General features: G+C 35.1%; 1 protein-coding gene across 7 annotated transcripts in view; it reads left to right on the forward strand.

Moving 5' to 3' along the window:
- Positions 1–24,027, forward strand: part of ARAP2 (ArfGAP with RhoGAP domain, ankyrin repeat and PH domain 2) — a 143,502-nt gene that overhangs the window by 61,801 nt on the left and 57,674 nt on the right. For all 7 annotated transcript variants that reach the window (XR_013929704.1, XM_080397040.1, XM_080397039.1 and 4 more), the window contains 8 exons: positions 9,936–10,051; positions 11,198–11,397; positions 12,143–12,228; positions 12,904–13,086; positions 14,543–14,717; positions 16,241–16,375; positions 21,230–21,374; positions 23,729–23,831. Coding sequence is in view for 6 of the 7 variants with exons in the window: in XM_080397040.1 (XP_080253166.1) it covers positions 9,936–10,051; positions 11,198–11,397; positions 12,143–12,228; positions 12,904–13,086; positions 14,543–14,717; positions 16,241–16,375; positions 21,230–21,374; positions 23,729–23,831 (1,143 nt within the window). In the remaining variant the exon portion in view is untranslated. The remainder of the gene's footprint in view (positions 1–9,935; positions 10,052–11,197; positions 11,398–12,142; positions 12,229–12,903; positions 13,087–14,542; positions 14,718–16,240; positions 16,376–21,229; positions 21,375–23,728; positions 23,832–24,027) is intronic.

Genomic DNA, 24,027 nt, shown 5'->3' on the forward strand with positions numbered 1-24,027 from the left:
GTTTTCTTTATGTGGAATCACTACCTTCATGACAAAAAGCCTATAGGCAAATATGAAAGTGAATAGCTGCTAAGCAGTAGCTGTATGTATGTCCATTAGTCTTTTTGCTGTATAAAAAATCAAAATACTTTCTGTGCATTCATCAGCTATTTTCATCTTTTTTTGTCTCATAAAGACACATTATTATGTGTGAATCTGAAGCCAGCAGAAGAAAATATTTTTCTTTAAAAAAAAAAACACTGCCCCCCCAAAAAAAACCCCCACCACCAAAAAAAAAACCCAAACCAAACCCCCCACTCCACTCTATTTTTGGTTGATCTGAATGTAAGGAGGATGTCTTCCCAGGAGAGAAAATACTGAAATGACTGACTGGGTTAAGAAATATTCCTGCTTATCAAAAGCAACTGTGCAGCATTGCTGTTGTCATGATATCAGCCCTCTCTTGGTCCAGGCGCAGAAGAATGTATGGCAAAACTGTTTGTGCTGCTGTCCCTTCGCTGTTTTAGAATAAATAGGACAGAAGTGGGAAGAATTCACAAATCATACTTCAGTCTCTTTAGGTTTCTGATTCTATGCGTTGGTGGGAAGTTGCTGCTTTACACTGGTTTCTAGAAAATGCCTGTACTTCCATGGAGTCTAAGGCATGTTCTTCAAAGTTATTGGGCATGCATGTACACACTCAAAATATAGTTCTTCTACTAAATATGTATTTGTGTCTTTCACAAGAAGAAAATTTATTTTGCTATTTTGGTTTAGAAGTTAAAAATTTTCTGAATTTCAAATTTTAAACAAGTCTGAAATTTGATGGGGTTTAATGCCTCCTTTCTGCGAGGATGTTTCGTAAATGCAAGAGAATTTATACCATCTGGCCAAAAGCTTTTGTGTGGGTCTGTACTTTCCTTAACTTATATATTCCTCTGAAAATTGAAGATCATAATGTCACTTGTTAAAGTGAAACTTTTCTCTTCATGTTTTTGTGAGCAGCAGGTGTCTAAACCCTAGCTGGAAAAAAGTACTGTTAGCACAATGCACAGCTTTTGATAATTAATTAAAATACTCCTAATAAGGTTTTATGTGTGTGTGTATTTTGCTGCAATCTGCATCATCTCAGAAGGGCCATTCAGTTTGGTAGCATGAAATCAAAACTGTTAGTTTTATTGACATCAACAGGGAAATCCTGTAGTGACCCAGTTATGATAAAATGGGGTATGTTTGGAATATAGGGTATTTGGAAAGCCATAGATGTGCCCCCCCCCCCCCCCCCTTTTTTTTTTAAGATGTGAAAATGTCCATCATAGTTAATTCTATTTGGATGGCACTTTAAAAAGTGTTGAAACAATATTTTTTCCTGTTTATTCCACTTTTTTCTTTTTTCTTTTGTTCCTGGGTTTTGGCTTTTTTTGGTAATTAATTGTCCCTTGTAAATATTTTGAATTTTGCAGGTGACTTGGAGGTTAGTTTCATGAGTTTAAAAAAAAAAAAAAAGCTTTGGAAAACTTTCTCCATCAGAAATTGTTACTTTTGCTAATCCTTGTTGAAAGAGAAATTATGAATTTTTTTTACTTGTGAAATACGATACCATAGAATTAAATTTTATTTTACTAAAGTAGGAGGTAGTAAATAAAATAAGAAGTTTTTATATATACAGTGAGGACTGATTGTTTTAGCACCTTCCTGTTTGCAGACAATAAGTAAAAAGCTTTGTGCTTGGTCAATGAAACTTTTTACTCGTCAATGTCATTTTTTGTTTTTCTTCACAGGTAAATTTGGAGGAAAACAGGAGCTCCATTAATTGGAGGTTTTCTTGGTTCATTAGGGGATCTTTGCCAGTGCGGGTATCATACCAGTTTTCTCTATTGTCCAGTGACAACTGTACAAAATGGTCTATGAAGTAGTTAATCAATTTTGCATGACCACTATTCTAAATTGTAAAATATCATAAAAACGTTCATAATCTGTCCTTACTTTAGGAGTCCAAACACTTTGCTAGCAGTTTGTTTAGACTAAGATGTGAATTCAGAAAACCGTAACTGTACATGGTACTTTTCAAATACACAGATCCTTCTGGTGTCCGGAGAACAGTTATGATAAATCTTCCAAGAAAGTCTGTGGTTGTGAAGCACTTCCAAGGAATAGTCCAGGTGGCTACTTAAAGTTTTAATAGTAATATCTATGTTTAAAAATGTTCTTATATCATCAACAGGTGCTCTGGGTGCTTATTACAGGGGAAGTGTTAAAACTGATGAGTTTTAAATGGTGGCTGTAGTTGGTTATACCTGTTTCAGCTAAGCGGGGAAAAAATATCACAGGCAGGTGGAAGGGTTAAACAATAGAAGTGAGGAAAATTGCGGCATGTCCAGGTAATAATAAGTTTCACATATGTTAAAATGGCATCCCTTTGGGTTGAAAAATGTGTGAAGTGAGTAACAAGAAATGAACTCTGAAACGGAATGAATTTCCATGTATTACAAGTTTTGTATCTTAAGGAACACAATTGTCTGTTTTAATACAAGGCGATGTTATAAATGGCTATTGGAATAAGAGTAAAGGTGAAAACCTTGAATATAAGCTGTACTTGCTCATGACAGGCTTTGAATTTTATTTACATGTTTGTTTAGCTACACGATCTTTATGTCATCTCTTGATGTTTCATGAAGCAGCAGAAGATCATAGCCCAGGCAGGCTGCAGTTGCTGCAGCCTCTCTAGCTAATATGATGCCGATTTCGGAAAGAGCTCCATGCTGCAGAGGAGCCTTGCTAGAAGGGCATTACCATAATTGTTCAAATTGAAGCTTTGTCTGCATTTGTCTTTCATGTTGGGGGGTTGGCAACAAAGAGAGCAGTTCTGTCTCTTGCATGATATCTGTCAGGGTGTTTGGGAAGATAACAAGGCAGGTTTTGTATGTATTGTTACCACCTTGCTTTTGATGCTTGATTCTGTCTTGCATGCTTCAGATGTGAGACTGCTGCTTTCCTAGTATGTTGAGTGACAAGAAAAAGAATGCACGTGCAGGCAGAATGGAGTATGGCATGAGTCACACTTTCTGTGCTGCAGCTGAACTCTGAGTTGTAGAACAGTTGAAGAATTCAGTCCTTTCAGTTTTTTTCTACAGCAGCAATGCAAATTACTATGGTACCTTTAAGTCTTGAACTCTGCTTTCCAGTAATAGCTTTAAACTGCTTTGTGTTTAAAAAGTACAGCTTTATGTAGAATTTCCTTACAGTGATTTAACAGCTCACACAAATTGTTTCAGAAATAACAAAAAGGTTATTGGACCATCACTAGATGGCACGCATACAAATTATTTGTAATGGCAAGATTTTTTTCTTCTTTCTGTTGTCATCTTTTTGCTTCATTGTTGAGGACTAAGAAATTGAAGCTTTTAATTTGTGTATGTATGTGTTTGTAGCTATTGTCTTTGAACATTGCTTTCCAGATTGTATCATCTTGTCTTCGTTTACTGTGATGATACACTAAATTCTTTCCTTCTGGGACTGGAGAGTCGAGGGTTGGGGTTAAGAGTCTGTGTCCTCTGCTCTGACTTATATTCCTTAAATCTTGTTAAGACCTGAAGTACTCAGTGGCTGCTATTATGTTGAACTTGACTGAAGCCAAGCATCTATCTAGAGTGAAAACTTACTTGGAGTTAGGTAGGGAGACAGATGTTCCTGTGATTATGTAAACTTCATTTTTTGGGAGAACGCAGCTAAAAACTTGTGAAAACCTAGAGAAGATCTGTGCGAAATAACATTACCACAATTACAGATGTGTGTACCCACGCTAAACATGGGAAAACTGGGCTTATTTCTAAACACTTAATTTCACACAATTAAAACATACAATTAAATATTGTACAGTAGATGCTATAATGTGCTATTTTCTTCCAGAGGATTACTACCTAATTCAGTGCATTGTTTATGTGGTAACTGATAATTTTAATTTCTTTTCACCGAGTAACCTGTGCCTTTTATTATTATACACTGTTGAAAAGTGCTTTACAGAATGAATCCTTCACCATTAAAGGAACGTTCTGTGAGGAAATGGTCAGCAGTTGCTGTATGTGGCTATTTGAGGAACAGGGATTATTTTTCATCAGCTCCTGTTAGGTAAAGGAGCACGATTCTCTCATATGACCACACAGTTCTGAGAAACAAAATGAATTATTCAAATATCTATATATTTTCCATTCTCTGTTTTCTCTCTCTTTTAGGAGGGTGGTTGGGAAAAAATATTTTTTTGTCAAACTATACCTGCTCAAAATACTGCTTTCATAGGTCTTGACTTAAATTCCAGCTGCTCAGCAGTTCTGCAAATCAAACCCTAGAGCAGAAAGGCAGGGAATGAAACAGGTACAGTGAAATGACTGTATGGTAAGGCTTTTGATTTCCACTGAGTAGAAACTGGCAAAGGCAAAGATAAGAGCTAACTCTCCAGAATAGTATTCGGTCACTTTAATTATGTGATCCTCCTTTTTTTTAATTTATTTTTATTTTGTATTTTGCAGCCTATACAGGAAGGGGGCTTTCATCTTCATGTGTTCTAGATCCATTCCATACAACAAACAAGGCATGGGCCTAATGGTGCATAATCAAGTGATTTAAAATTGTATTGATACTGCAAAATACACAGACATAGCTGCTGAAGTGAGGATGCTGAATTACTTCTGTAGTAAGTGAATAGAGAGATTTGTAATTTACATGAAAAGTAACATCTAAGGTTGTAACTACCTTAGAGTGTTGGTCAGGAATGCAGTTTTGAAACAAATCATTTGGTTGTCCCCACTTTTTATGTATTGGCTTTCATGATAGAGCCATCTCAAAGTACATGTACTGTATCTTCTTATAATATAGTGATGTGGAGTGGGACGTGCTCCAGTAGCATAACCAATACACTCCACTACAAACAAGCCTACTGCATGGCACTGACTAGAGCTAATCTAAGTGGCTCTACTCGCCTTTTGCTCTCTTCCTTCTTTTTAACCTCCAAATTTATGGATATCAGGTTGTCATTATAAAATGTTTTGCAATAATAGCCTGAATCATTTTCAAGTGGTTCTATTATAGGATATAGGAGTTTTGCTTACCTAAGTAAAGAACCTAAAATTGATGATGTAACTACCTCACATATAACAGATGAGCACGAAGGTACAGATTTACCATGCACAGAAAATTTGAATTCTAGCATCTCCTTACTCATCCGTGCTTGGGTTGGCAAACTCCGTGTTCTTTTAACATCATTTTGTGTGTGTGTGTGTGATCATGTACTATATGCTTCATTACAGTTTCATTTTGAGATCTCATTAGGAAGACTGTAAGAGAGAGTATATATGTCTTCAACTTGTGGCAGTTTTTATTCTAATCTCTGATATGTAACTATCACCTAAAATCTGTATTACAAGATTTTAGGCTGTGATGAGGGACGTAAGTCTCTAAAGATTTGAAAATCATGATGAAAGGTGACTGGGGAGGCTAAGCCTAAGTACAGTTTAAAAGGAGAGGAAATCAATCTGAACTTTTGGAGAATTAGTATCATCAAAGCACTTTCCGGATTACTAGTCATTGTTTCTCAAACTCTAATAAATAAATATGTCTTAATTTTTCATTAACATGGAAACAAATTTTTCCCACCTTTCTGTTGCAGAAATTAGCCTTCTTTACTTCAGCTTTTCCAGCTATTTATTATATACCTCCAATTAAGTTGGAAAGAAGAGAAACTATGATTGCTTTATCTGAAGGATTCTGGTTACTGGCTTTTAATCTCCCAGGAATTATTTGGTGGTTTGAAGGGAATCAAATACCATGGGGCTAGAATGATGGAAAAGTCTAAATCATGTTAAATTGTTAAGGGAATTCTCAGATCTCTCAGAAATAAGTCTTAGTATAATTGTCACAAACTGTTGTGGTAGTGTCCCCAAAGTAAACCTAAACAGCTATTGCAAGTAGCAAAGGTAAATTCAAGGAGACAGGTAAGGTAGTATTTTGGAACTCTGATCAGAGATATTGTGATTTAGGGTCAAGTACCTTCTGTGTATGGGCAGTAGGACAAGAGTAGTGTCATAAATATGGATGGATCTTTTGTAAATTAGTGGTAGGATGTAAGGAAAGATGAATGGTAAAAAAAAAAGTATGTGTGCATATATAAACACACATACATATACATACATATCTGTGTGTGTATATGTTAGTATATTCTTCTTGTTGTATTAGCTTGTTCCTCTTACTATTATTGGAGCATTGTTATATGTGTGTGTGTGCATGCACACCCTTAAATACTGCATGACCTCAGGATCTGATAGCTAAGGACAAAAAAGCAAAGGGATCATGATCTCTTAATTCACAGGAAAGAAACTGATATGTGGTGAGAATGTTCAGCTGATGCAGCAATTTCCAAAAACACTATTCTTCCAGCATACGCCAGTACTATTTCTGTATTTCACAGTTCTGTACTTTCTGTACTTCAAAATATACCACAAATATATACTTACACATGTATGTGTATGTAGAAATATATTCTCTTGAAATCATGGCAGCAATTTTCCTTTTTCATTGCTGTTGCTGTTATCCCCACATTCCTCCAGGAAGAAACTGAGAGGAAAACTACAGACTGATTTTTCTAATGTGAAACAGTTAGTTAACCTTTAAAATAAAACTTGGAATTTATTTCCCAGAATTTTTATGAGGGGTAAGGGTAAACTTATAATTGTGGGTGGTTGGTTGTTTTTTTTTTAACAACTTTGGAGATAATATTACACAGCACATCTGAAGACACTATTATAACTGCTAAAACAGTGAAAGCTGAGGAACACAAGCAGCAGTTCTAGAACTCCTGTGTTCAGATAAATTTGGTTTGACTAAACCAACAAGAATGCTATCCCATCTGTTACTAGTGCAAAACTGAGTGGACGGGGAGAAAATAAGAAAGAAAAATGATTACACTTTCCAGGGAGAAGGAGAGTAGTTTTGTAGCAAAGGTGTGCTCATTAACTGAGTGCCACAAGATGAATCCTCTGATTATTTTTAAGTATTCCATAGAGAAAGATGCCTAGGCCAGTCTTTTTAAGACGATATAGCAAAAGTTATGTGTTCAGCAACTCTGAAAATTAGACTTGTTTAGATGTAGCTGCATGATTGGAAACATAATATAGTAGGTCAAAAGATAAAAAGAAATCAGAATCCTTTATTCATACATGTACTTAAGTTTTCCTTAACCTTGGTGTTTATTTCTGTCTGTAAAACAGTGGTAATATATTAGGAAAGGTATGAGACTAATTTTGAAGCTCCTTGAATTTCATCCAGAATAAAATCGAAGAAAGGTTAGTAAAGCCTGTCTCAGGGTAGCTTTTGCCTATGAAAAGATAATACATAACAGAGAAAGCAATTTTGTACAGTAATAGCACTTTATAGATACACATTAAAGGTGTGTTTAAAAAAAATGTTATATGATTTCACAGTTTATATACAGATGACAGGTTTTCATAGGCTATGTCTTTTTCAGACAGGGGTGGTAATGACAGCAGGGCTCACACATTGTAATCATTCCTCCTTCAGGAAGGAACAGCAGCTTACCAAAAGCCTGTTCTCATCTTACAGTTAACTACTTTCCACTACTAGTATTTTTAGCCTTCAGTTAACTGTACTGTTTAGTGAATACTTTTTATTAAGTCTGTAAAGAATTGGTTTGTTTTAAAAAGGTCTTATTGTCAACCCATTTTTCAACTTTTCTTCAAATTTGTGAAGATAGTATAAATGTTGACATTTAAGACACATCTATATTTAAAAAAAAAAAACAACAAACCAAACCAGCTCTGTCTTCTCTGTGCATTTTTGAATTGTAAACTTTTCTTTGTTTGTCAGAAAGTCTAACACAGTTTAATCTATCTGAAACAATGAGCTTTCACTCTGTAGAACCAAGATGATTCTTATTCTGAAAAGATACTGCTTGGTCTTGCTCTCAGTACATTTTGCGTAGTGCTTGAATGGCCCTATTGTCCTTTTGTGCACTCAAAGTGAATGAATTTATCTTTCGAAGTGGAGCATTTCTTTCTTCCCTGTACCAATTTCCACTTCTGTTTCTGAAGGAGAGAGCAAGACTGCACTCCTGAAAGCATGTAATTCTGAACCTTTAAAATTAGATTCCAGTGTACCTGTCGCTCACAAAACTTGTTTTATGCCAAGTGTTGTACAGTTACCATAGAGTTGGTTTGGACTATTATGGAAATAACTTTAATGTACCAATGAAATTGGTTAATTTGCCACCATTTTCAGTTCTGAACGGTGTATTCCTCACTTCTAATTTCTTGACCTTTCTGACATTCTTTACACTGAAATTCAGTACGGTAAGTTCTTACGCACTTGCTGAATTTAAAACAGAATAGTTACTATCTCATCAGTGAGATTGTTCATACTCTAGGTATGTGTGCAGATTTTGGAGGGTTGGTGCTCTAGCTAAAGGTAAGGACTTTCAATTTGATGCATTTAATTTCTAGAGTGCTTTCTTAGTTCTGCATTGTTCAGTGCAATGAAGTTTGTGTCTCTCTTCACAGACATAAATGTGTGCGCTCTTTGGCCTGCAGGGTGCTTCCATGCAGCCTGCTCCCTTTTTGCTCTAAGGAAATTGGGTGCAGTTAGCTGTTTGAAGGCATAAAAACGAAGAGACTGAAGGGAATATCAGATAGGCAATTTCAAGAAGGAACAGTATGGAATAGGTAGATGAGTGAAGTTTAATTACTGTTTTTCTCTAACATCATGTAATGAAATTCTCAGTTATCAGGCAAAAAGAACCCCAACGTACATCCACAAAATTAACTGCTTTTTTTGCACATAGTATTTGGGAACTGTGTGAAGTAGGATGCTGCAGAGGCCTCAAAGCATGAATTTGTTTAAATTCCTTGAGGATGTGGCTGTCAATGAGTAAATATGAAGGCTTTGTTGCAGCTGTTCAGGGACCTTCTGTGCTGGAAGTCCATGGATTGCTTGAAGCTTATTTGAGAAGATAAGAATGTAGCTTTTCTTATGTACATTCTTTTTATGACAGTTGCCAGTAGCAAATGCTTAAAGCGAAGCTATTGTACTAGGTGAACTTTTGATCTGGCTCAATATGGTAGTTATTATTTTAGCCATCTTCATTACTGCTCATTTACCTTCAGTAAACTCTTCTGGATTGAAGAGTATATTGAACTCCTATATACCATGGCTTCTGGCAGTCACTCAGCTTTTATTTAATAAACAAAGAATGCGTTGCACTCTTGTTCATGTAGAAGTATAGTCTCATTACCTGTCCTTTAAAAATCAAGACTTCTTAAGGAAAATTATTTGAAATAATTAAAACCAACAAATGAAACATGCATCCAGTTTATATCTCAGATGGGCAAACCATTTAATTCCAGAAAGTTATAGTTTTTTTCTTGTTTTTATTTTGCTCGTTTGATTTAAGATACTGCTGTTAACAGAAACAAAAATTTAGTATATTTCTATCATGAGAATCATGAACAACCATAGGTTTAAGGAAGAATTGTATACGTATTTCATTTTGTTAAAACAGTCTGTCTGAAGGCAGGCAAAACTGCTATCAATTGGAAGGATTTAGATGTATAAACATCATTTAATAACTAAAACATGTTTTAAGCTAGATACCTCTGTAGTGTTTTGGATACACATTTCCGAAGCAATCTGTTTTTTTCTTTTATTAATAGTTAGAGTGTGCATTTTTTTTTCTCCTACCAATCAAATAAGGTCATTCTAGCAATTAGAAGCATAGTTTTTGGGCTAAAGTTAGTACAGGTTTATTTATCTATTAATGGATTAGGAGGAGCTTGCATGTTGTAGCCAAAATGTGTATTACTGACCTTGGATTTTTGGACCATGCTGATTTAATTTTCTATGCATGTTTGATTTTTGAATGATAAAATCCTGAACTTTTCTTGCCTTTCCCCTAGGATTTTAAGACAGGATTTGGTATCACTTTAATCCCTATGAACGTGGCAAATGTAAAACAAGTGGATCGGACTGCAAAGCAATCTTTTGAAATAATTACTCCTTATAAAACCTTTAGGTAAGAACTTTAACATTTACATTTAAAAAAATGCAAATAACTAATGCACAGAAGAAATACTTTTACAGTGACTTCTCTAGTTTGGATGGAAAGGTAGTGTTTTTATTAAGGATGCTCAGCATTTTATCTATGAAAAGGATTCTATGAATCTATCTATGAAGCTGTGTGCTTCATCTGTTACCTTCCTGACTAGATATCCTATGCCTACAGATTCATATTTTTATGTAGCCTTCTTTGTTCATTCTGTGCAAAGGCAGAAGTAAAAAAAAAAAGTCACTTTAACAACTTGACTCCATTTTAAAGAATAATGAAATGCAGGAGTGAAATAATGCTGCATCTATTTAATATTAAGCATTTTATTTGAAAAGAAAAGAATCACTAATATGCCATCCCTTGTAGAAATTCTCTATCAAAATCAGTAGAAAGTTTCACTTTGGCTGATGCTATGACTTGTAACGATTTTTAAGAAAATAAAAATAAAAGACTTTTAAGTGTTGTAGTTTCTTAAATTTAATCTCAGTAATGCCAAAGAAGAAACCACTTTTTTCTCCTGGGCTTGCTAAATGTTAGCAAAGAATTTCCCATCAATCTCAGTTGACTAGAGTAGTAGGTAAATTAGCCTTGATCAGTGATTTGAATCTGTGGCTAGTTGATAGCTGGTTCTTTGACTTTCTCTAAGCCATATATCTCCAAGTTGATGTTTGCTTATTATTACTTGTATTTTTCGAAAAGATCTATTTAAATGAAAAGCATTTTTGGCTGTTGTAGATAGCAAGTTCATTTTACTCCTCAGTAAGCCTCTGTGTTTCCTTAGGTCATTCTATACTTTTGTTAAAATTCAGGCTTTAAGTTTGGTATGAGGTAATGTAAAAAGATTGAAAGTAACTTAGGAATGTAACTTGAACGTTATAAAAGCTATGTAGTTCATGCTAGTATTGGTTGTATTGAAAACTGAACACCGAAACGGAGTTTTCACTGACTAAAAATACAAAATAATACATTCCATCTTAGTATTTATATCTGTGTAGAGGAAGATTTTTTTTGACTGATATCTGGTGTAAATGTAATAAATAAGAGAGACTACAGACTACGTTTAATTGGGCTTTAAAATAAAGATCAATAACATGGAAAAGTCAATTGTTTCAGCTTTACAGCAGAGTCGGAAAGAGAGAAACAAGACTGGATTGAAACACTGCAGCAATCAATAGCAGAAACTCTGTCTGATTATGAAGTAGCTGAGAAGATTTGGTTCAATGAGTCCAACAGGAGCTGTGCTGACTGTAAAGCTCCCAGTCCTGACTGGGCATCCATCAATCTCTGTGTTGTCATTTGTAAGAAGTGCGCAGGTAGAGTAATTAATGATAGGCTGTGTGGGTTCTACAAAATGTCATATTTGCATACCTGTGTATGTCCTTGAATTGGCTTTTTTCACTTTTACAGCACCATCCTTGTGAAATTTTTGACAAACAAAAAGTGAACATAACTTCTTTTTTTTCTTTAATACCAAGGTCATCCTTATTCTAAGGCACTTTCATGCTTAAATGACAGGTCTGTAAGGTGGTTGGTTTCCCTCAGATGAATAATCCTTCACGATGAGTGGAAATTAAGAAACACTAGCACTTCCTGGGAAATGGCTGGCTTTTGCAAGGCTGGATGCCAAAGGATAACAATTTTCAGTGTATAAATTTGGGATATTAATTCTTTTACATCAGGGCATATTTTACTGCCAATAGGGATAAATCTTTCAGATACTACTAAAAATCTAATTCTGGTATGTTTTATATTTAAATACGTGCTTAAGCAGTAGGTTCAAGGAAATAGCTTATAACTTCAGGCTTTCTTTCAAAACAAAACCTGCTACATCAGCCAGCCTACTTTATTTATTCATTATTATCAAATGCAATTCACTTCTTTTTTTCTTTTGATTTTTGGGGGGTTTGGTGCGTGTATATTCAATTGTAAAACCCAGTCTTTTTTAATAATAGCAGTTAGAATAAATCTGTCGTCATTATTATTTTTTTTTGCTACCTCAGCAGAAGAGAAACCCAGTTTAAGTGCTTTAGTTAAGTGAAAATACTCTTGAATTTTCAGGACAGCACAGATCTTTAGGACCAAGAGATTCAAAGGTCCGGAGTCTAAAAATGGATGCCAGCATTTGGAGCAATGAACTTATTGAGGTATATTGTGATATTCAAACTCTTTTTTTTTTTCCAATCTTGAAAACTACTGTATGAATAGGAGCTATTTATTTCTCTGTTCACAGGAAAGCTGAGCATGTAACTGCTAAATAACATGCTGCTGTTGTGGTAAACTTGGTGTTTCCAGGAATAACCTACCTTTGTGTCATTCATTGGTTTTGATATCTGTACAATTTCCCTTTGTATTTCTCAAAGCATCTATTTTTTTGGGGGGGGGAAATAAAATGCTTTTGCAGAGCAATCATGATGGGGCAATATTGGGAAGAAGAAAAGAAAGGAGACTTCTGCCTACCAGTTTAGTTGCTTGGGGTGTTAGAAAGTGGTGGTGATAAAGAGGATCGAGTCACCAATGTTTTCTTTAAAACATATGCTAGTCTTCTCTAATCTTTTATTGGTATTTTCTAATATGTATTGAAATATTACAACTGGTTAGTCTTGTAAAGCTTAGTTTATATTGATAGTAAATGATGACTACAGACTTTATTTTTCATTTATAGATGACCATAGACACTGACTGAGAGAGGCTTCTGTCTCCTGCAGGGAATTTTCTTTAATAACTTCCTTTTTCAACTTTTAGCAGCTAAAAAATTATTTAGGGGCTAGCTTCATATCCTTCGTGCTATTTTGCTTATTTTTTTCTTGTACCTCATCCAGCTGTTTATTATCATTGGAAATAAGAGAGCAAACAGTTTTTGGGCAGGAAATCTTCCTCCAGATGAAGAGCTGCATATGGATGCCCCTGCAGAAAAAAGGATAGCATTCATTACACAAAAATATAAAGAGGGAAAATTCAGGAAAGTACCTTTTCCCTACAAAACCAAGGAACAGTTGAATAAGGTAAAGTTAGAATGGGTAAGCCCGTGCCATACCTTTTATATTCTATTGGATGTGTGCAATTTGGTCATTGTATTAAACTGGTGAGAAATAAATTCAGAATCCTGAGTGACATTCTCACAGAGCTGAATAAGGGTTGTTTTGGAGCCTTTACAGAAGTAATTTCATGATTTTTTTTTTTAGTTCCTATTTTTTCCAGTTTGTTTGTTTGTAAAAGTTTATGGTACCTGTATGGTGCCTGTAATAATGTCTTTCAGAGCTATCAATGCATGTGGATCTTTTTTTTTTTTTGTTCATTTCAAATGCACGCTGTAGAGATGCAAATTCCCAATTCACTTCTTTATTTTGATATCTTATATGTCTGAAATATAACACTAAATCATCTAATGTATTCAAGTGTTATCAATGGTGAAAGCAGAAAATTAGTAAAACCTGTGTTTTACAGGTTTGATTTTTCTGAAGTCTGTTTTTTTTGTTGGGGAGGAGGGGAAGGGTGCCTGTCAATTACTCATTTAACTACTGGGAAAAATATCAGACATAATGGTCAAATTCTCTGCAGAGACATGAAATTACCATGTAATAAGGTGGTCATTGCCAGTAATTCTAGAATGTTTACTGAACTGTCTGCCCTGTCATCTTGTGCCTACTAGATGCTTATATATTTCTTAGAGCAGCTGGATTTTAGAGTAGTACTCTTTTTGAGTTGAGTAGTTTCTGCTGTAATTTCAGAAAAACTCATTCATTAATTAAATAAATATGCATTTAATAATAGAATTTTTTATGGAATTGATTTCTGTAATTGTGTTAGCTACTTCTGGTTTTATGGGTTTGGACCAACATTTTGAAAGAAAAAAACCCCAAGGTTAGTTATGTTCATCAGTCTTTGGGTATACAAACATGAAAGGGACTGATGTTTTATGATGTGTGTGGTGAGATCTTTAAAACTCAAGGAAGATGATCAAGTATGAAGATACCCTAAAGAATAGCTGCCTTATTGACTGTGACCATTGTTTTGAAAAAATGCCTATGTGTTTCAGTCTGTTTCCTAGTAATGGAGTTTAAGGATCAAATCTTGTCCCTTTGGTTGAACTTTTGAGGTCTGAAATAGTAAGATTTTTTGTTTAGTAGTTTGGTGTGTGAAGGAAAACGGGGAATTCTTCACATAAATAACAAGTTTCCCCTCCAGTTTCATTAGTTCACGTTATTCTTCCCATATAAGACTTGTGGCAGCAACACCTTATGGGGCTGGGTTGATGGGCTTTTTTTGTTGTTGTTGTTGCCACTTTTATTTCTAGGTTCAGACCACACTTCATGATTCCTGCTACTTCTCAATGTTTATGGTCTTTGAAAATGCAGGGGAGCTATACTGGAGGTGAAAGAATTTGCATCTAATTTACACAAACTTGTTGCCAATAACTTTCTAATTCAGACAGACTTCTTATTTTCCCTCTGTGATAAGGCCCTGTGTGCTGCTGTAGTCAAACAAGATGTGCTAGAAACTCTGATGTTGCTGTTTAGTGGGGCTGATGCTATGTGTGCCACTGGAGACCCTGTTTACAGTACTCCGTACTTACTAGCCAAGAAAGCTGGACAAAGACTGCAAATGGAATTCCTGTACCATAATAAGTTCTCAGGTAGGATACATTATCTTTGTTTTCATCTTCTAATTTTTATTGAGCCAAGGGGAAGGAAGGAATTCAGAAGAAAAATTGGCATTAAGTTGAACAACAGTGGTGTAGTAGAGGGGGAGTTGTGATGTTCTTAATTGTATTTCAGCAGTCAGTGTATGTAATTGTGTACAAGTTACTTTTTTTTTTTTTTTTTTTTTGCTCAGACATCAAGTTTAGGACTTAAAAAAAGCCAGTGGTAACCCACAGACCTCATACCCTTATTTATAACACGAAAGAAAAATGTCACCTTCTCTGCCAAAATTATCAGGCTTCTACCAGAAAAAAACGGCTATTAGCAGTTAACATGTATGTGAAGTATTGGTCTGGCGCTTTGTTTTTTCTTAAACATTATTTAAGTTGATATCTACCCCTACTGCGCACCGACCTACCTGTATTTTCATAAACCCTGCTCCCAGAATAAAACCCATCTCTTGAACTTGTCATATGATCTATCCCAGCAAACTATCTGTTTTTCAGATCACAACTTCTGTTACAGCTTATTGCAGTATGTGACTGTTACGAGGCTCTTGGGAACAGAAAACTATTCTTGAAAATACATAAATAAATACATTTTTGAGTATAGATGTGCCTGAGCTTAAATTTTAAAAGGACTGCACAATATCTGAAGTAGTCTGAGTGTGAAAGCTCACACACAGACTTACACAGGAAAAAATTAGCCATGGTATACTGCAGCCAGCATTGTGGACATACTCCTAGACCAACTTTCCATTGCCTCATGCCATTCTGCAAAGTAACACCACATAGGCCGAACAACAAAAGTTTTAGTGGGAAATGCAGGAATGATTTAGAGCTCCTAGAGCAAGCACGGTGCCTTCAGTTCTGCCTTAGCATTGCTTGGTCACAAGTAACAGGCACTAGATCTATAGGATGTGGAGCTTAGCCACTGTGCAAACACGCAGCTATGGTTTTTTTGCTGCTGTGCTCTCAAGTGGTCCTACAACTATAGAAAGGTTTGCTTGTCTGTCTCTGTCTCTTCTACTTTTAGCCTTCTAGCCAGGGCAGCATCACAATGTGCTGGTGCTAAATTTTGTTCTCTTCAGAGAAAGGGAGGTCATTGCAGGCTGACAGCAATTCTCCAAATCATTGTCTGTCTGCTGCCAAAGATGGTGGTAAACTTCTAGATCAGCCCTCAAGAGAAACAATTTCCTTCTGCTGAAGTATGTTATGTAAGGGATAAAAATAAAACCTTAGTACACCAGACAATGTTTTTTTTAGATTACATTGGCAAGCAGTGGTAGACAGTGCCAATGTTGTCACATATATGAACCAAAGTTGTGTGTGTGTGTGTGATGGATATGTAAGTTTAATTATAAAAATAAATCAAACAGATGTATCTGTGTTGTAGTAAAGATATTGCAGAGAAACTACATAATTACAGATATGCGGTTAGAAAGATCGGTGGAGAAATGGTTATAACTAATATAACTGAAGTTCTGTGTGTTACTTAACCCTTTGTCTTTCAATAGATTTCCCAAACGACGATACTTGTTTTAAAAGTGGATTCTCTGATGATTCTTCACATTCCATCTTTCTTTGTGAATTCCTATACAAAGTTTCTTCAAATACTGCTAAGCTTCTTACAGAGAAGAAGCTAAAAGAAGGTATTTCAATTGTACTTTATGCATTTGAATAATACATGAATTGTATGGTTTGAATGAATTTGATTCTTTTTAACTTCTTGCATTACTTTTTAAAAGATAAGATGTCTTTGATAATGACATATCCTCTTTTGATTCGGTAGACCTCTTTCAGATAAAGTACTTGATTGTTTTCGTCTCTTTATTCAGTGGTTGATGGAGAAAGAAAACTGAAATACAGAAAAATTATTCAGTTAAGAACAGTTATTGATAAATAAAAAAGTTTAAAATGCTTCTCACTGTAATTATATTTAGATGAATACTACTAACTGCCAAAAAGTATTTTCTATCTAAAATGCTAATATTCCAAAAATCATGTAGGAGTATCACTGACTTTTTAGTAAGAGTCCAAATGGTTAACAACTAGGATATTTCTCAAGCTAACAAATTTTAAAAAGTATTCAGAGTAGAAATGAACACTTCCAACAACTTTACCACAAATTGAGCTTTGTGGGATGAAAATAGTAGATATACATTGTCTTCTGTCATATTTTTATTTTGAGAGAGATATGTTATCATATAGTTTGCTTAGCTTTATTTTTTTCTTTTTTCTCCCCAGTTGTGTTCCTGTATTTTTCTCCCATCTAAACAAACCACGATGCAGATTTTTTAAGTCTGGGATAATTTATGATTGAGTTTATTGCTCCTAAAATCTTCATATGGCATCCTGTGTTAGTATATACATATTTTTTGTATGATTATGTCCATAGTCTCATGGTGTATTCCTTTAAGATCCTTAGTGGACATTAAAGTATATTAAAGCACATAACTCTTATTTGAATGTGCTTTTGAAGAATCTGTATGTTAGTGTGGGTCCAAATTTTTGAGAGCATTGAGTCATTGAAAAAACTAATGTCTGATCACAGGCAATTCCCAGCAACTTGGCAGTTGTTATGTGACAGAGAACTGCAGCTGGACAGGACTTTCTTGAGGATTGTTCTGAAGCTGCACTGAGCTTATTCAGAAAAGGAAGGAGTAACTGCAAACCTCACTACTACTTGCTCGAAGCACAGAGCTTGTCTTCTGTGCTGTGGGTATCCGTATCTATCTTCAGAAAAAACCCTCCAATTTAAACAAAACACAAAAAGACCCCAATAAGAGAAACAGAGAGCATATGCAAGGCAATACTACTGGTCTCTTCTAACATAATGGTATGTTAGAAGTGCAGTTTGTTTGTAAATACCTGTATAGATTGAACATTTAGCTATAAATGCTCACAGAATGTCTTCTGTAGTACTTTTTGGGGAGATGCAGTGAGAGTGAGCATCATTAGTAGGATACCTTAAAACGTTGATGAAGAAAGCCCTCCGACAAGAAGAAGCTGAATTGTGGCTGTCTTCCATCATAAGTTTTTAGTGGACAGAAATGAGTGCTTTGAAACCTTGTGGTCTATTGCTTAGCATTGCACTGAATACCTAGAGGAATATGCAGTAAATGGAAAGGAACCAGATTTCTCTGAGCTCAGGTTTTGGCCTCTGAAATTGTGATAGTGTAGAGTGTAGATGTTCTGCTGTTTGGTTTTTAAGGGGTGTGTTTTTGTTTTGGTTTCGCATTAATATTGAATTACCCACGTGTCTGTCAAGACTCACGTTTCTGGGATGGGTGCTTTACAGATACATAAGAAGATAGGTTTCCCTGCCCATTTGCAGTTCAAGAAGACAAATGGGACAAGAAAGGAAGATGTAATAATACCATCCTTTCAACAACAATAAAAACCCCCTGTGATTCTAAATTAGAAACTGCTCTTGCCTGAGGCGTCTAATATATCTCTGCCATGTGTGAGAAGTATTATGACAAAAGGTTTTTTTGCCGTTTAGAACATAAAACACATAACTTTTTTCCCTTCCGTATTTTTTCCCTATATCAAGAACTGTTTCTACCTTTATAAAGTCTCATTGACATGAAGTAATAATGAATATGTGTATTGCAGATTGTTTGGAATAGGTGGTAATATTTTCTTTTCTTCTTCTTATGGTCGTTAGAAAATAATTTGATGGTTAGGGTTCTAACGTGTGGGAGATACAGTTTCAGTTCCATCCTCCACCTGTAAAGATACATATAAGAAGGTCACATTACCCAAAAAAGTGACCTAGCTGTTTAGTTCTACAGAAGAGAAGTAAGCTTTCCTGTTGAAGCAGGTTCTGATTTGGCTGCAAACTAATTGAGTTCTCATTAGTCCAGAGAGGGAGCATCATTCTCTGACTGGGGATTACAGCACTTGTCTAAATTTTGGGCCCTGTCCCAAAGTACATTGGGCTTTTGATGTGCTGATTTCTTTTTTTTTTTAATGCTGTTTGTGGGAAGGCCTGAAAGCCAGAATCCTGTTAAGCTGTCTAACCATTACACTAGAGTTAAGTTCTTCCTCAGTGTTAGAGGCAGTTGTCAGCCTTGCCTATACTGCCAAGGGCTGAAAATTGAAGTGCTGTGTTTGTTGTCACGGAAGACTGTTATCCTTTTGTCAGCTGTGCTCTAATTGTAAAAGGACACTCAAGAAATCATTCAGTGCTGTGAGCTGAACTCAAATTTTGTAACAACCAGGTGGAACATTTTTCAGGTGGAACTGGTTTTTCGTTATGTCTATTTCAGATAATGCAGGAGAAAGTAAGCTAACTTTGTGCGGACTTCCCATTATAGCAGCACTAGTGGTTTCAGCAGGGGTGCATAACTTTTGAGGGAAGTTATTAATTAACAGATGTTGATCAGCAGGAAGAGAACTCAAATGTTGGTTCTATTCTCATGTATTGGATCAAAAAGCAAAGATTAGAGGTTTAGTGGCTCAGGCTTGATTTTTTGCTTTTGTTTTTAGTGTAAAAGGTTTTATGGAGCCCTGTTAAAGGCCTTGACTTTCCAAAACCATCTTCAAGAATTGTAACAGTTTAATGAATATTGAAACAGTCAGCTATTTTGTAGAAAAGGCTTTGGGGGATGGGAGGGGGAAAACTTGGGTACAAAAACTCCTAAACAGTTGCAGCCTCCAAGTTTAGTGCTTAACTCCTGCAAACATATACATTTTCAAACCCTGTATCTTAGGTTTATTTTGCTATTTAGACAGAAAATAGAACTAGATAGCAAGTAACATGATACTAATAAATACTAATAAAGTAATGCCAAGATATTGATAAAACATGTATCAATCATATAGCCAGTAACAGAAAAGCTAATTGGATGAAATATCAGATAACATACTAAGTATTGGCTAACTGCAACTGCAGTTTGGTTTTTTGTTTGATTTTTGTATTTTTCCAGAGCTGTTTTACCAAACTCTCACAAACACTTCACTGGAATATTTGCGGCTATATAGGAAAATATAGGAATTTTTAAGACTGTAGAAATAGAGTATTTTCTCTTAGGACCTGCTTATCTGCAGTGGTGGGGATAGATGTACCTCAAATTACATTCTAAAAACTAGATGTAAGCTAGAATGAATGCATGAATATTTTGAGTAGCAAATAGTCATTAATAGGCGATGTCATGTTATGTATTCATACTTTATGTTCCTAAGAGGGAGCAGACATTTGGTCTTACTTAAAAGTATTCTTTGCATATTTGCTCTGCAGATTTTTTTTTCCCTTCACCTTGTGGGGTTTTTTTTGTTTTGGTTTTTTTTTTTTTTGGCAAAGTATAGATGGCAATTACTAGACACTCCAGTATATCTGATTCAAAGTTACTTAAGTAGAGAATTCTTAAGTAGGTAATTTATCCATGCTTAGCAACTGTAAATTGTAACATGTTGAAAGTACCCTTAAAAATTTAGCATCCTGTGAACTACAGTGTTGCTAAATGAATTTACCCTTGCCAAGTATGTATGTGAATAGCAACAAGAGAAATCACCAGTTCATTCTAATGTGAACATGCCATCCTGAAATGGTTATAGCTACATCCTGTCTACAAAGTGTCCATTTATGTTCTGCTGTATACAGGAAAAAATCTGGTACAATTTCATTATTATCTGACACTTGGGCCAGCAGTAGGAAAGAATTGAGCTCAACCAGTAATATACCTGCAGAGGGTTGTTCTGTTAGTTTTTTGTTCTTCAGTTTGAAATCCTCTACTATTTTGGTAGTATATTTAAAAAAAATTATAATAATCATGTTAAATAACACAACTTCTGGTAGTATTTTTTTGTGTTTTCTAGTAGTCTGCAATGGATACAAGTTCTGGCATGTATGACATTGTTTTTTCTAGACTATTTGGAAGGCTTAAATTGTTTTTCTTGGTCTTGTGACGGCGGACACTCAAGCATTCCCAAACAATGCAAGACAGATTGACTTGGTTTTGGACACTAGTTCCAGTAACATGAAAGAGAGAGTATCCCTTTCTTGTTACTGGATACCATGGTTCACTCACTCATTTTGCTACCAGCTCTTGTCAGAGTACATTGTTGTTGTAGCTTTCATTGTTTCTAACTTTGTAGCGTGTTTTCTTTTTGCTTGCTTAACTCTTTCCTGCTAAACATGTAACATGGTGTTGTGTGCTAGCTCTTCCCCAATTGAGTTACACAGCAAGTGAAGTAAAAGCCTTATACAATGCTAAAGTTAACTTATGAATAGATTTAATATACTCATAAAGTAAAAATAAATGTGTTAAATATGAAATACTATTTTCTTAAATTACCATGTGCTAGAGTTTTGGTAGGTTAAGTAGTATCAGCACAGACATTGAATTCCTGGCCCACTGAAGTCAGTGAGACTGTGATTTCATCATAAATGTATTATTGTTACAACCAAGCTATTAATCATTTGAGGCAAACTCTATGGGAAGAGGTAATTTTTATTATTATTATGCCAACTGACTTTTCTATTATTTCATTAATTGCAGATTGCAACAGAAGATGGTGCACTTTGGAAAGTGGCTTTCTGAGCTACTATGAAAATGATAAAACTACCACACCTAGCGGTATGATTGACATCAATGAAGTTATCTGTCTTGTAGTGCACAAGTCAGACCTCTTTTCAAACAGAGGGTAGGTTCCCAAATGAATATTTCAATAAATAAACTTGGCTATTTCAAAGATTTTATTTTGCGTTTTTAGAGCTGTGAATTTGTTCCTGAATTTTGAATATGCAATTTAGTGGAAAAGAGCTGAATTATTTTATGTTTGACATCAAGAAATAAGTGCCAAGTGGTATTTGGGGATTCTTTGATATATTTTTTTTTTTATTTGTTTATAGTGATATAATGGAAATGTTAGGGTAATTTAAAAGGGCAGCATAACTTAGATACATCTGTTTCTTATTAAAACGGTAATGCATATTCTCAGTGCTTAAAATGTTACATGATGATGAACTGAACAATTAATACTTACATTTCTTTCTGGGATTGACCTCTGCCTCAAGCCAAAACTTGCTTTGTTTGCTCCTGATAATAATGCAGCAGATTGGAGTTCTCCACAATGCTTTCAGTTTTGGTCACAGATCGGTTGGTCTTTGAAATCCATTCTTTATTCTGCAGCTCAGAACGACAGTGTAAGGGTTGAACATTGTGTTGTTTGAAGATAACAACTTTTTTATGGTCTTGTTTGTCTTTTTTAACTCTCTTGAATCTCATTTGTACTTTAAAAAAAACAAATAGAGATTCACCTAAATCTGACTTGTGTACCAGTGATACTTGATTTCTTTAGGGCAACATTTTTGTTTAGACCATACTTTGGATCTGTCTAACAAATTCCATAACAATTCCCTTTAAAATTTCTTCATGTGGGTGTAGGTAAAATAACAAGATCTTTCTACAGTATAATACTGTAATGCTTGTAGTTACAAAGCAAAAGTGTCTGCAAAGAAAACAGTCTGTTCAGTAAGATTCTGGAAAAGATAATGGGAAGAAAGGACTTTACAGGGCTTTGAGAGAGGAGAAATCCTGAAACATGATGATGTCTCAACATGCTATAAAATACAGTGGAGATAGCCTTTGCTATTCTGCAGTAGCATAGCTTTGTGGTATCCAGAAAAAAAAAGAAAAATAGCACTTTCTTCTGTTATCGAATATAACCTATTGCTTTGCTACAGCTGCAAACAGTTCCACTTCAGGATAACACCAAAATTAAAAACATATTTGCTGAATAGTTCACTTTTAGGGATTGATTTATCTCCTGCTGTGCTTCACCTGCAATTGGGTGGTTTTATGAGAAACTTCCCTAAATCTGGTATTTCCTGTAGTGAAACAATCACTCCTTAAAATGTCTATTCCATTAGTCAGAATTAAGTATTTGCATATAATTTTCAAATTGGTTATTGAAAATGAGAGAACTGACTTATGTTCTATTCTTCAGATTTAGACAAATCTCGGTCTCCAGCACTGAACGGTAAAAGCATACTCCATCTATTTGGATTCTAGGGAGAGATTACAGATGAAATCACACTTTAAATTATCATTCACTAATTTAGAAGTTAAAGACTGATCCTAAGTCCAAGAAGGTACTGACTTTCCAAATTCCACGCCACTTTCAACTGATTTACTTTTTCTTCTATTACTATTGTTATTTGTCAGTTAAAAGTGGAAAAGCAGGGTCCATCTCTTTAAATAATGATACACTTTTTTCAAAGGAAAAAAACTAAGACCCTCCTCTCAAACTTTTAAGAAGTTCTTGAGCTACAGCAACTTGAAAGGGTAGTCATAAACATGACAGAATCAAACTCTTCTTGATAGTGGTAGGTGATACATGGAGTGGCAGTGACCACATATTTCACCCTAGGAGGTTCAGGCTGGATGATAGGAAAAGCCTCTTCATTAAAGGGTGGTGGAGAACAGGAACAAGTGGCTGAGAGAAATAGTAGTCTCCATCCTTGAAGGTTTTCAAGGCTTTTCATTGCTGTTCTGATCTATAGTTAGTGATACTCTCACTTAGAGCAGGAGATTAAACCAAGTGACATCTAAAAGTCCCATTAACATTTCTATGATTTTGTGCTAACTTGTTTTCAACTTCCCATTCAATGAGTTGGTCTGCTTATATTAAAACTAAACTGAATGCTTTGTATGAATCAAAAAAATGTATTTGCTGAAATCACACAAACTTGAAAAAAACAAAAAAATTTCCCTGTGATTTTTAATGAATATATGTAAACATTTTTTATTAATTTCAGAATTATTGAAAAAACTATTATGCAGTAGCATCAAAGCATGTATTACTGACCTGAAAAGTACTTTATGTTGTGTTATAAAATACTCTGTTATTAGCCGGGTTGTACTTGTAAGATTGGAGGAGAAATGCAGATGGATTCCATTCCATAGGTATGAAAAAATAAGAGAGGGAAATGGGACTCTTGTGCCTACTGTTATGAAGTCTAAATACAGCTGTTTTTTTCTTCATGCTTCCTTTAGGGACATCTTTACTTTTGAAATCTACCTAATGTCAGAACGTGTTTTTCTGTTTGGAGCTGAAACTGCATATTCACAAAGAAAATGGACTTGGGCAATAGCTAAGGTAATACTGATAATTATCTTTTCCAGTTAGGCCAGGAACCTTTGCACAAAGAATAAAGTGTCATTGTTAGCTTCAAATCCTCTGAGAAGCCATTCTTGATGAATACTGATCCATCCTGTTTGTAAAGGTTTCTTGTGCAGCAGGAAGAAATAACTTCTGTGATTTAATGTTTGAAACAAAATAATAAAATAAAATG

This window comes from Falco punctatus, assembly GCF_963210335.1.
Source record: "Falco punctatus genome assembly, chromosome: 1".
NCBI lineage: Eukaryota > Metazoa > Chordata > Aves > Falconiformes > Falconidae > Falco > Falco punctatus.